General features: G+C 40.4%; 1 protein-coding gene across 4 annotated transcripts in view; it reads right to left on the bottom strand.

Annotated features, from left to right (window-relative positions):
• Positions 1-285: 285 nt before the first annotated feature.
• LOC148026232 (MADS-box protein SOC1-like) overlaps positions 286-12,397 on the bottom strand; it is a 91,502-nt gene continuing 79,390 nt past the window's right edge. For 3 of the 4 annotated variants that reach the window (XM_087693518.1, XM_087693520.1, XM_087693519.1), the window contains 2 exons: positions 862-1,184; positions 286-718 (listed from right to left, as the gene is read on the bottom strand). In XM_087693518.1, the coding sequence (XP_087549644.1) occupies positions 604-718; positions 862-1,184 (438 nt within the window). In that variant the 3' untranslated portion in view covers positions 286-603. The remainder of the gene's footprint in view (positions 719-861; positions 1,185-12,397) is intronic. The other variant, XM_087693521.1, reaches the window with a different exon arrangement.

Genomic DNA, 12,397 nt, shown 5'->3' with positions numbered 1-12,397 from the left:
CTCGTTATTCTCTGCCATGCATTGATTGGGTCATTAGGAGGTTAGGTGCTCCACAGTTGTAGGCGCAGACAGTTCTGCTTGCTTAGAGTAAACTTGGTGAATGAATTGTGCATGAGCGCACAGAAAATGTGCATACACAACACACAGTCATTCACACGCACGCTCTCCTCTTTCTCTCTCTCGCTCTTCCCAGTTGGTGACTACCTTCGTGTACAATTGATGAGAAAGACTATCGCTACAGGGACCTCCTCTGCTATACTTATACGTTTTGACATAAATAGTTCTCTCATCTGTTGAATTTACCACGTTCCTAACTACATTAATTAGCGTTGCTTGCATCAATAGAATGTGAGAGACACAGAGAGAGAGAGAGAGAGAGAGAGAGAGAGAGATCATTACTCCTAGCATATCCAATGAAGGAATCTTGCGCTTGCGCGAGGCCCTTTCAAAGTTCACGTTTCCTCATAAAAACAAACATCTATCTATAGACCACTACGATCAGCCTTGAGCAATCTGAGACTCGAGAAGACACATAGTTACAGCTGGTATTCGCAAAAAGATGAGGAATTTCCCAAAGCCGGTCATAGTACTGTTTCATGTCGGCTAGTCGAAGCTGCAATACTCTGGAGGCCTGTTGAGGTCCTCGCTAATTCTAAATCTGGGCTTTTTTGGTGGAAAGGTAGGATCTCGGTTGCTCTGCTCACTACTGGAGTCCACCCTGGATAATAATTAGACACAAGGGGATAGTAATCAGAAGCTGAGGGAAGAGATTAAATTACTGTCGCCTGAAACTGCAGCAGAGGCAAGCTTTGATTCAATATTGATTGATTGAGAGAGAGAGAGAGAGAGAGAGAGAGACACCAGAGTTGCAACGAGGTACTATAGCTGGTTGAGTGTGGAGCGCAGTTATAAACAGCCTCTTCTTCGTCGTCATCTTGCAGCTGTTGCTGTTGGGCGGTTAACTCCAAGAGATCATGGAAGGTAGTATACGTGTAATTGGTAGATGGAGGGTGCTGATGATAATGATGATGATGATGATGATGATGATGATGTTGTTGTTGTTGTTGCTGCTGCTGCTGTTGATGTTCTTGTGGCCGGGAAGGAGAAGCAGCGCTTGCAGGGTGGTCCGCTACCCTCGCCAGAAGATTGGAGTTTGACTTGGCGCTCTTCCTTGCATCGGAAACCTTCATCAGCACGAAACCAGAAGAACAGTTGTTAGGCCTGCAGTGTCCACAAGTTAAAAACCCAGGTTTTATGTGAGACGATTCACTGGCAGTGACCTCCCATCCCTTGATCTCCAATATCCGAACCCAACAAAACAAACATCAACATTACCTTTGTAAATTGTACAGCCATTTTTCGATCGCTGCAATGGGGATCATACACTGATGTCAACATTCAATTGCGTATGGATCATACGCTGATGACAATATTCAATCCTACGCTAACCAGTAGGCTCTAAATTAATAGTATGGTAGGCAGCCGTTCTTCTTCAAAATGGATGGTAGCCGTTTAAGGTACGAATAAAATTATAAAATGTAGATATTTTGCAGCGTTCAACTCTCAAGGTAGGTGGTCGAAGGCTTGAGAAAGGATGGATAGAGCTAGTGGTGGTGGGGATTTAGTAATAGCACATATGGCGGCGTCGCTGTTAAGCGATAGTAATGGCATGTGTCCTGGCCTGACCCACATGCAAAATGGGTCAGCCCAGAGGGCTCATGTGGGTCAGCAAGAGGGCTAGGATAAAGGAGATGCTAGCAGAGCTGCCCCCTTAGATCATCAATATGATGTGCATTCAAAGGATATTAAGTAATACCCTTTCTTTACATGTTATAAGACTTTAAAATGACCCTTTTTACTTTGCTAAATTTATAATTTTTTTATAATTATAGTTAAAAAATCATTTTTGTAAAATATAACCTTGTAAATTTTACTAAATATAATACCCTTTCTTTTGAACTCACATAGTATCTTACATGTCCTATAAGGTGGACCCCCCAAGCCCAAGTAGATGCAGGAAGAATGCAATGTAGATATGGGAGAAATTGGACAATGCCTTGCATCAAGACCAGGCAAAAAAAAACACTAAGTGCAAAGGGGAAGGCTATGGATGAAGCTAAGGTACACAAGGCAGCTATCTCCCTCCTATTGGACAAAATCAAGCAACGATACACCAACCTCCTCACAATAGGAGTCTTCCTCTACTTCTTGGGAAGACCCCCAATGAAGAAGAGTTCCTATGATGGTTTGAAGGAGCCTATCAAGCCAAAGTGATGCTCATTTAGTCCCACTTCAGCGGAAAAGGCTTCTTCCTGGCAATGCTCACATCCAAATCAGAATGTGTTTGGATCTTGGCCTCCATGGTTGTCTTCAAAGGTAACATTATCTATGCTCTTCCTTAGTCTTCTTCCTTTTCTCCTAAAGGGGTTCTTCTCCATAAATGCCTAGTATGGGTCACTCTATTAGACCTCCCTCTCTGGCTTGATGGAGAGGTGTCAACCATTGCAACCTCATTTGACAAAGTCCTCTACACACCCACTATTACAATTGCCATGGGTTAAGTCAGAAGTGAGCGCATAGTGTGCATCCTATATGGGATAAGTGAAAAGAACCTTTAGATTTCCTTCAATTGCAAGATGCTTTTGGCATGGAAAGCATTTTCTCTATCAAGTTTGCCCTCCTCCTAAACACATGTTGCCTTTGTAGAAGAAGCAGCCATTTTACCCGAACATGTCCACTTAGATGACATAGGAGAAAAAACTAGATGCTACACAAGAAGGGGGAAATCAGACAATCTAGGGTGCTAACCAATCAATGGCTATTGCATGCCCTCAAGCAAAGCCACAAGCCATGAATGAGCCCAAATAAAAGGAATCATAGCCCCAGTCTTGTGGTCCCCCAGAGAAGCCCTCTACCTCATTCTCTAAACGCGCCCCAACAGATAAGAGTGCACCTGAAAAAAATCAAAAGCATAAATTAAAACCCAAAGAAGATAGCTCCAATAAGGAAAACATCCAACCTAGTAAGATGTAGGTAAAGAAGGTTGCAAGCAACAAGAGCTCTAGTCAAGTGTCACTCAAGAAGCTTGCACATAACCCTCTAGTGGATTGCAATTACTATGTTTCCATTGATAACCTTGAACTTTTGGATACCTCGAATACACTATTTTGAATAGCCGAAGTGCACACCCAAGTTTAAGTATCTCTCTTAGAATGTTAGAGGTTGTGGGTCCAATATACATAAGTAAGTATGCTTTGTGCTAGTTTAGAGGTACAAGACTTATGCTCTTAGTCAAAGAAGAGCTCAGCCAAACACTTTCTTGGAAAAGGGGTGATGATGGAGTTGTGGTTGTCATAGTTAATGCTTGAGGTGAAACCTTGTTGCTCATCTTAGCTTGTGCGTCCAACATCTCTACTAAGAGAGCCAAACAATGGGAGTTTTGGAGAGAAAATGTGCTTCAAGCCCTTGCAATTTAGGCAAGATATTAGAACATGACCATCCTCCCCATTGATCACTCCCATGGTATAGCTAACATGATCTAAGAAGAGAAAGAAGCACAAGAGCACTTTATCTCACTGTTGCACCTTGCAAGATCTAGTAGCTATAGTCAATGAAGGCGTGATAATTCCCTACATGTGGCACAACAAGCACTTGAGCCCTAGTCATCACGCATGCAAACTTGATAGCTTCTATAAAACCTAACAAGATTGGTGGATTGGGGGCAGACTTGCCCAGCATCCCTTGAACGAGGCAGCAACCTCCAACCATGTGCCCCTCCCCACTTCACACTTAATACCTCTTTCCTCTCTGATGAGGCCTTTGTGAAGAAGGTAGCCATGATTGGGATTCAAGTAAGGGATATGCCACTCTCCCCCAAACATCAATGGAAGAGCTTCTCTCTCTTCCTTTTTTAATGCTATTTTTTCCTTTTTTTAATTCTCTTTCCTCCTTTTTTGTATTCTCTCTCTTTGCCACTAGAATTTGCATGTGGTCATGCAAACCTAAAATCCTCGTAGTAGCATAATCACAAGTCCATGTACTTGGGCATGATGTGGCTTTTAGTCCCCTGCCCAAGCACCCATTACTTCACATGTTTGCTAGCTATGAATTTAAACTCACCACAACTTAATGAGAAGGCAATGAACTTGACATTTGAGCATGTGGAAAGTTTTGTCCAAATAGTTTGCAAAGGGTGTGTGGATACTTTTCCACTTTTTTAGATAACCCTTTTTGAGATAATAGGTTGGCCCATTTGCAAGGGGGATTTGTTGTTACCTCTACCATTAGTTCAAGTGGAAAAAGTTTCTTGTGCTCTATGCTTTGGCCCATATTGATGTGTATCCATGCATCCCCCTTGTCCACATGGTCTAACAACAATACAGTAGTGTACTAGGAAAGAGTCATCCCCCCCCTCCTCCTCCCATCCAAAACCAACAAAAAGAAAAGAAAGGCTTGCCCTCATTTACAAACTAGGTTATCCTCATGAGAGTCATTAAGGGGCACAAAAAATGAATTGAGCTACTTCACATGGAAAGGGAAGGCTTCACTCATAGACTAGTTTGGCTAGTCATGACCTCTCATAATTCTATTGCAAAGGATTTTTATTGCAAGCATGATCCTCCAACCCCTTAGTTTCTATCATTTTTGGATACTCACTCACATAAATGCCCTATTTGCATACAATTGTACTAGGCATTGGAGAGGAAAAAGACATGATCCTCACAATCAATGTGAAATCTCCTACTATCACATAAACTCTTGTGAAGCTTCTTCTTGAAGCCTTAAATGGGAATATGTACTATAGTAGATTGATGCATGGACAAGCTATGGTGAGCGGCAACAAGAAAAGATTTGTGCCTCTTGACACAAATGATCTACATGGTTTTAGCAACTAGTTTCATTGCACCTTTCTAGGAGACAGTTCTATGAATTTCTTCCATGGCTAGCAACACTTTGATTAGAATGATAGGTAGCTAACTTGGGTTTCTTTGAATTGAGAAAAGAGCATGACTAATGCAAGACTTCAAGATTCAATATTTTGATTTTGGGAACACTAATCATGAAGGTGAACATGGGAGCATAAGGGTGTAACCTAAATGTATATGAGATCTTGTGGTCAATTAAGATTCAAGACATTAATATTTTGCATTATGGGCTTATGCTTGTGGCTTGAAATGCTCATATTGGGCAAGGAGGATAAGGTTAGTGGTTGAGATACATGTCCTTTTGGATACTTGAACATGGTAAGTCATGTGGATGAGGGTTTAACCCTTGTAATTAAAAACCATGCGAAAGAAAGTATGTTTTTAAAAGCCTTAGTTCCGTTACATCCTTAATCTTTTAAAGAAGGGTTTGAGGAGAATTCATGTTTTCTAGAGAGGATCGTAGATGACTAGGACGTTTGAAACAATAGAAGAGAGTTAGACTGGATTTTTGTTTGTCCACGATAGTCTACCTTTGATTGCAGGGTTTATTTTATTGATGTTGAATATATTTTTGTAGAAAGCTCTCCTTGGATGACCTTTTTAAAGAAAGTGCATTATGCTCCATCAAATTCCCTTATGGCTAGGAAAGTTGGGTTCCCCTCTCTTTCCTTGGATAATGCCAACACTTATTTGGAAGAAAAGAAAAAAGGGTAGCATGTATGGGACGAGGTTTTGATGAGACCGTGGAAGACAGATGTGTTAGAGCAAATAATAACTACTGAATGTGTGGACTTCCTTATCTAGATATTTCTCATGTACTAGATACTCCACACCATATACAAATGTTTAAGGTCATTAGAAGAAAAGAATGTACTATAAGTGTGCTTGAGAGATGTTCCACTCCTTTTTTTTGAAAAGACAAAAACAAGACAAAATAGAAGACCCCCTAAGGAATGTTTAGAAGGTGCCATGCTCAAAGAAGGAAAATGAGGTCGATGTAGGAATGCAAGGTGGATTATTCGAGTTATGATGTGGAACTAGATGGAAGGAGAGCATAAGATAGGTATTCACTTCTATAAAGAGAAAAACCAACAGAGTGAGATCCACATGTAGTAGTGCAAGTAAATACCCGGTATTATGAAGACTAGATCTATCCTTCTCAAAAGGACTGGATGTATAATCTAGAATGGGCTTATAGTTTGGTGTACTTTGAAGAAGAAAGTAGAGTGTAATGGCCAATGTAGCTATAACAGTTCATGAGGATCTCACAAGTATAGAATTTAAAATTGACCTAGGAATGAAAATAGCAACTAATGGTGAAGAGCTCCATTGAAGCAAGATGTTTTCTCATGACCAATGTGTTCTAGTTACAAATATCTTGAAGGAGTGATGCAAAGTTTCTTCCTTTTGATTGAGACAATTCCAAAGTTGAAGTTATTGATGCTTCTAACCAATGAAAATGAATGCTCTATTAGATGGGGAGTGGCTAACTGTGTGAGGCATTTTCCTAAAGTCCTAAATGGGAATATGGATAGGAGACCAACACATGGACAAGCTACAATGAGCAATGAGACAAATGGTTTTATCACCTCTTATAAGTAAAGGATCTCGATTTCTCTAACAAATAGTCTCCTTATATTTCTTTTAGAGAGTGTTCCAAGGTTTTCTCCCACTGCTAGCATAGTTTTATCCAAAGCACAAGTATCTATCTTCGGTTTTTTGGGGATTGAGGTAGGACTATGATTGATGCATAGCTTGAAGATTCAATATATGGTTCCTAGGTAAGTGGCATTAGACAACCAAAATGGCAACTTGCACAAGGATTTCACATGGTGAGATATATTGGATGAAATGTAGGGACTGACATGACCTCAAAGTAGTTTTTGGCACCTCTTCTTCTAATCATGAGACAAAAAATCCTATATTGGAGCTCGGCGAGGCTTTCATTAGTAGAAAGAGTAATGGTCATTAGCCAAGTCCTTCTACAAACTATGTGGTACATCACTTCCAGCTATATCTTGCATTGGTCAAATGAAGTGCCTTATTAGGAACTTTATTTGGTGAGAAGGATATGGGATCCTATCTAGAGTGAAGGTGTCTTGGTATTCATCACAAGACTGAGGTCACATTGCTCGAGAAAAGCTTTATTGGTGGGCTCATTATGAGGGCTCTTCTTCCACACATGAGGAGCATTGGAAGAAGCATCAGATAGGGAGGCTTCAATATATCATAGTTGCACATGAAAGATTGTGGCAACCAAGTTATTAATGGATTTTTCAAGAGATGTGAACTAGAGACTTAAGAAGGAGCTTAAAGGTTAGATTTGCTATTGTGATTATGAGAGCATGAATATTTGTTTCATCTAGCCTTCATAAGTTACCACTTACTATATAGCCAAAAACGAGAGGAGGTAGCCTCTACTCTTTAATCACCATTTGATATCAAACTCGGGTCACACTCTCAAGGAAAATGGCATATTTATCTAGGGGAAGATTCTCTCTACAAGTTATTGCCTTAGTGGGAGACTAAGTTTAGATTTCAAGAGGTATTGTAGGATACTCAGAGGCTAAGGATTTATGGCCTTAGGGGAACTAAATCTATGATTAAGTTTGTGATATAGGAAGTATCTCATGTGAGGAACGAATTGATACAAATACTTATCATACTTATTTCGGTCTCTATTCATTGCAAGGGATATCCTTTTACTGGCCATTGTGAGTAGCATATGCCATAGGCATTCCATGATCAAGTGTACAAATTAATTCTTGCCCATGCCATATGTAAACCCCCCCCCTTTTTTGTGTGTTCCATAGGAACCACCCCCTCTCCCGAATAGCATTCTTTTCGCTAGTCTTATTTAAATTTTTTTTACTCCCCCTCCCCCTGTGACACCGCCAACTAGCGCAAGGGAGGGGAAGCAAACAAGAAGACGACGATGATGGAGATGAGGGAGCCACCTCCCCCGTCTCTTCCCCCTACTGTCCCTCCCCAGCTCCTCCACCTAGGCGGTCCAAAACTGGCCACCGCCATGCAAACCCTCAAGTGGAGGGGGAGGAGAGGGGCACTGCCACCCCCCATAACACCCCCCCCCCTTCTCCTTTCTCCCTATAAATACCTTTCCCCCCTACGGTGGATGATGGGATACCCTACCCTCCCCCTGTCGAGCTGCGTAGCCAAGAAGAGAGAGAGAATGAGTGAGAGAGAAGAAGTTTCCAAAAGCTTCCCCTCTTGAGAGGGGTTCCCATGCACTAATTTTGTGAGTCATATAATCAGCAAGCCATCGGACACACGTGCAAGGAAAGGTATCCTAGGATGGCCCCCAAGCAAAGATTGCCTCGTGCTGATGGGAATCCCGCAAACACCAACGGAGTTACAACTTAAGTTCAAGTGTAGATAATACATCCTTGAATAACCATGATAATCTTTCCTACGTAGAGAATAGGAGATAAAGGAAAAGGATACGTTTTGCGAAAGATCATACTTGCATTGAAATGATCTTACATGGAAATGGTCTATTGAAATGCTCATGTTTTCTTGCTTGGAATTAAATAAAATGGTGTGGATATTAGAGCTATTTTTGTAGAAGTGCAACTTGTAATTCGTAGGTCATTCACACTCATAAAATCACGCAACTAACAAAGCTTGCATAAATCCCCACACGAAGAGTGGATAAATGTGTTAAGTAACTCATAGGAAGAGATAACATTTTTCATCTTTGACTTGTAAAGTTGAACTCTTAAGATGTATGTGCCAATATCATTTGGTTGTAAGATGCATATTTTAGAATTGAATTATTGTAAGGAATGGCATCTCAGACACAAGGGTGTTAAATCTTGCATCCTCTTTCTCTTGATATCGTAGATATAATTTTGATTGTGCATAAGATGTGGTCTTCATCGTAATTTGTACTAAATCTAGCTTGTAATATGAAAAAGTGCTAGGCCATTCTTCCTACAATAACAAACTAAGAATTCAACCACATGATAGATCGAAAAGCATGACAAAGTCGAATTAGTTTTAGTCGATGAACCAACATAAGCAAAAAGATCAGACGATGTCAGTAATCGGTACTAGATTCAAGAATCTCTAGACAAACTTTCTGGGCATAATACCACTTAAAGTGATGCATTAAATGTCAAATAAAGGACTCTCTCCACTAATCAAATAACATACCTAATGCTTGCAATTGGACAAAAGCTAATTAAAATGAACTAGGTTACCCCTTACCCTCGCAAGAGGATTGAGCAAAAGATTTTCACCTTGGAACCCTAAAGGGAAGAAACTCTTAACAGAAGCTGGAGGGGAATTCAAATTTATAATGGATTCTCAAGAGGGTGGAGCCACCCTCAAGCTATCCTTGTGGATCTTAGATTGGATTATCTAGATCTTATCAAAAACCCAACCCAAGAATTATAGAACCTAGAAAAATTTACCATTCGAAAACTAATGGGTGTTGCCAATTGGATGTCAATCCAATTGTGTAAATTCTTGTTCTTATTGTATAAGAATGAGGGATGAAGCAAGGGTATTCCCTATCCCCATAGTGGGCATTGCAGTTGATATCAAGGCAAGAAAAATCCGAATGTTGAATGCTAAGTATTTAAAAACAAGCACCACCTTAGCAGGTGTTTTGAGAACTTCCCCACATTATTGTTTGTGCTTGCAATTTTAGAAGCACTGCTTGTGAAAGGATTGTTTGACCAAATCTCTCATAGAAATCTTGTATAATGAATCAAGTTAAATTCCTAGAGGGATATGCCAAGCCACCCCTAGCTAGCCGCCAACCCTATCCAAGGGGTTCTAACTAATCATGACGGAAATGTGGATCGAACCCACCAGGAGAGGTCTCTCTGTGGATTAGTTTGATTGTAGGAGGATGCTTGGGTGCCACGGGGGCTCTGGCTATAAATCCCAAACCTCCGAGTCCTACTCAAATGGTCTATGTGACTCGAGATGGATTCTCAAGGCCCATGTTACTAGTGCAAGGGTGGAATCTTGGAGGAAAAATTAAACAACATCCTTAGGGATTTCAGGATCATACAGTGGACGAAAACTTGTACTTCATATGGATTATCAATATAATAATTACTTTTCCTTGAAAAAAAAAACTTGTGTGATACTGTCTTCATGTCTATGCATAAGGTTACATGAAGGAACGTGTATCTAATGGGAGTAATCAATGAAGCTATTTGTATATGTCATCATAAATATCCTCTTAGGTAATTTAAAGAAAACTAAAAATGTTCCTATCACCAAGGGAAGCGGGTGGGTACAAATCCCTGACGGATACACCGAATGGGTGGGTGGTCCCGGTGAGCCAAGAGGCTTCTCGAAAAGTCAATAAAGATGTTGATCTTAGGATGTCTAGGTTAGAACCCTAGCTCATACTATTTTAGGGGGCCAAAATGGTACTTTTCCCTATTGACAGAGAGGTTGAGTAGTGCATTCCTCTCGTTTCCCATTCCCTTTGAAGCAAGTGTGGTACGGGTCTACTTTGATTCAAATGTTCTACGCAAAGTGGATCATGCTAGAAGGTTGCTAGAATGACCTATCTGTTAGAACCCCAAAAAAATCAGGTTGATCCTTAGAGGGTTGGTTGATACATTTCATTGTGAGGGAGACTCAGGAGGTGCTATCTAACTAAACCTATGACATTCTTCAAGAGTGCCAAGAGGCATCCTTTAGATTTTCCTCCCGATGGGCTAGAAAAATGTGTCAAGGTCGAGACACATTACAGTTGGTATCATATAGCAGACCAACAAATAACACAGTCAAGATAAGAATACATCAGGAAGAGTGAAGTGATGTTTTCACTAGATTTTTTTTTTCTTTTACTCACTTTTGGATTGTTGTTGCTTCCAAAGCTACGAGGCATGGAGCTAATTCCTCATATTTCATATCATGTTCAGGATTGTTGTGAATTCTTCAAGTTATCGCAGAAGAACCAACATGATGGGTCTCTAGGTTCTGTGATGGGGTGAATCCACCAATGAACACTCGATTGGAATCCATGTATCCTTCAAATTTACAAGATGCATTGATAAGATCGGGATCCATTGCCCAAGAAGTCCAGCTAAAATCCATGAATAATAAACCTTGGTCTCACAATGACCAAAATCTAGGGATGTCAAAAGCTCAATTTAAAAGGGCACAAGGACAGAGTTAAGGCCAACGCAAGAAGTTGAAGGCAAATGCAATTAATGACTTTGTCCCCACACAACAAAGCGACCAAAATCTGTGATGTTTTTACTACAAGGAACTTGGGCACTTCAAAAGAGAGTGTCCTAAACTTGGTGAAGATCATCGTCGATGAAAATTTAGTGGGCAAGCCAGGGCTACCCATGACTGCAGATGTGCAGCAATGGGAAGGGCAAAAACTTCCAATGTCACCATTAAGGTAATTAATGAAGAAGAAGACCAGTCCATGGAAATTGAGATTGAGAGGAGATCAGTTCATGCCACTCTCCATAAAATGGGGCCAAATCACCAATTTTTGATGATCCAAACTCCATCAGATTACCAAGGTAAGAAATTAAAAACCCTGATTAATTGTGGTAGTACTCATTCCTTCATTTCACCAGCTTGTGCAAGAAGGTTAGGAATAGCCACTATAGTTGCACCTACTTTGCTTGTCGAATTAGCAAATGGGTGAGAAATTACTTGCACTAGACAAACGACTAAAGAGCCAACATTTGTTAAGTTTAGGATAATAAATCTAGGGGTCCATGAGTTTCTACTTGGGATGGATTGGCTAGTCCCCAATGATGCTCACATCCATTGTTGAAAGGGCCAAGTTTCCTTTCGAAATCCTAAATGTGAGTTAGCTATAACTCAAGGAGAAGTCGGTAAACCAAAGATCTAGCTAGCCAAGGCAACGCAAATGGCTCAAGTGAAAAGGAAAGGATTACCGATCTATTTGATCAAGCTAAAGAAGCTCGAATAGGTAGAGGACTCCAATGAAGAACCATCATGGTTAAAAGAGTACGTAGATGAATTCCCACAAGAATTGATAGAATTACCACCTCTTAGGGAAGTTGACCATGAGATTAAGTTGATGCCATGTGTTGCACCGATTGCAAAAAGTCCCTACAAGATGTCCATTCCTGAAGCTATCAAGTTAAAAGAACAACTCAAACAGCTATTGGACCAAGGGTACATACACCCCAACAATTCTCCTTGGGCAGCTCCAAAAGAAGAAGGATGGAACACTTCGCCTTTTCATTGATTATGGAGGCCTGAAACAAATAACCATCAAGAATAAATATCCTATCCAAGGATAGATGAGTTACTTGATTGATTACAGGGAGCAAAAATCTTCTGTGAAATTGATTTGAGGTCAAGGTACTACTAGATCCGCATCAAGGATGAGGATATTTCTAAGATGGCATTCAATACTAAATATGGTCATTTTCAATTCACAATAATGTCCTTTGGATTGACTAATGCCCTTGCTACATTTAATAGGGTAATGC

The sequence above is a fragment of the Lygodium microphyllum genome, chromosome 14 (genome assembly GCF_053477565.2).
Source record: "Lygodium microphyllum isolate KBCC chromosome 14, Lygodium_microphyllum_v1.1.10, whole genome shotgun sequence".
Classification (NCBI taxonomy): domain Eukaryota; kingdom Viridiplantae; phylum Streptophyta; class Polypodiopsida; order Schizaeales; family Lygodiaceae; genus Lygodium; species Lygodium microphyllum.
This window is presented reverse-complemented; position numbering and strand designations above follow the sequence as displayed.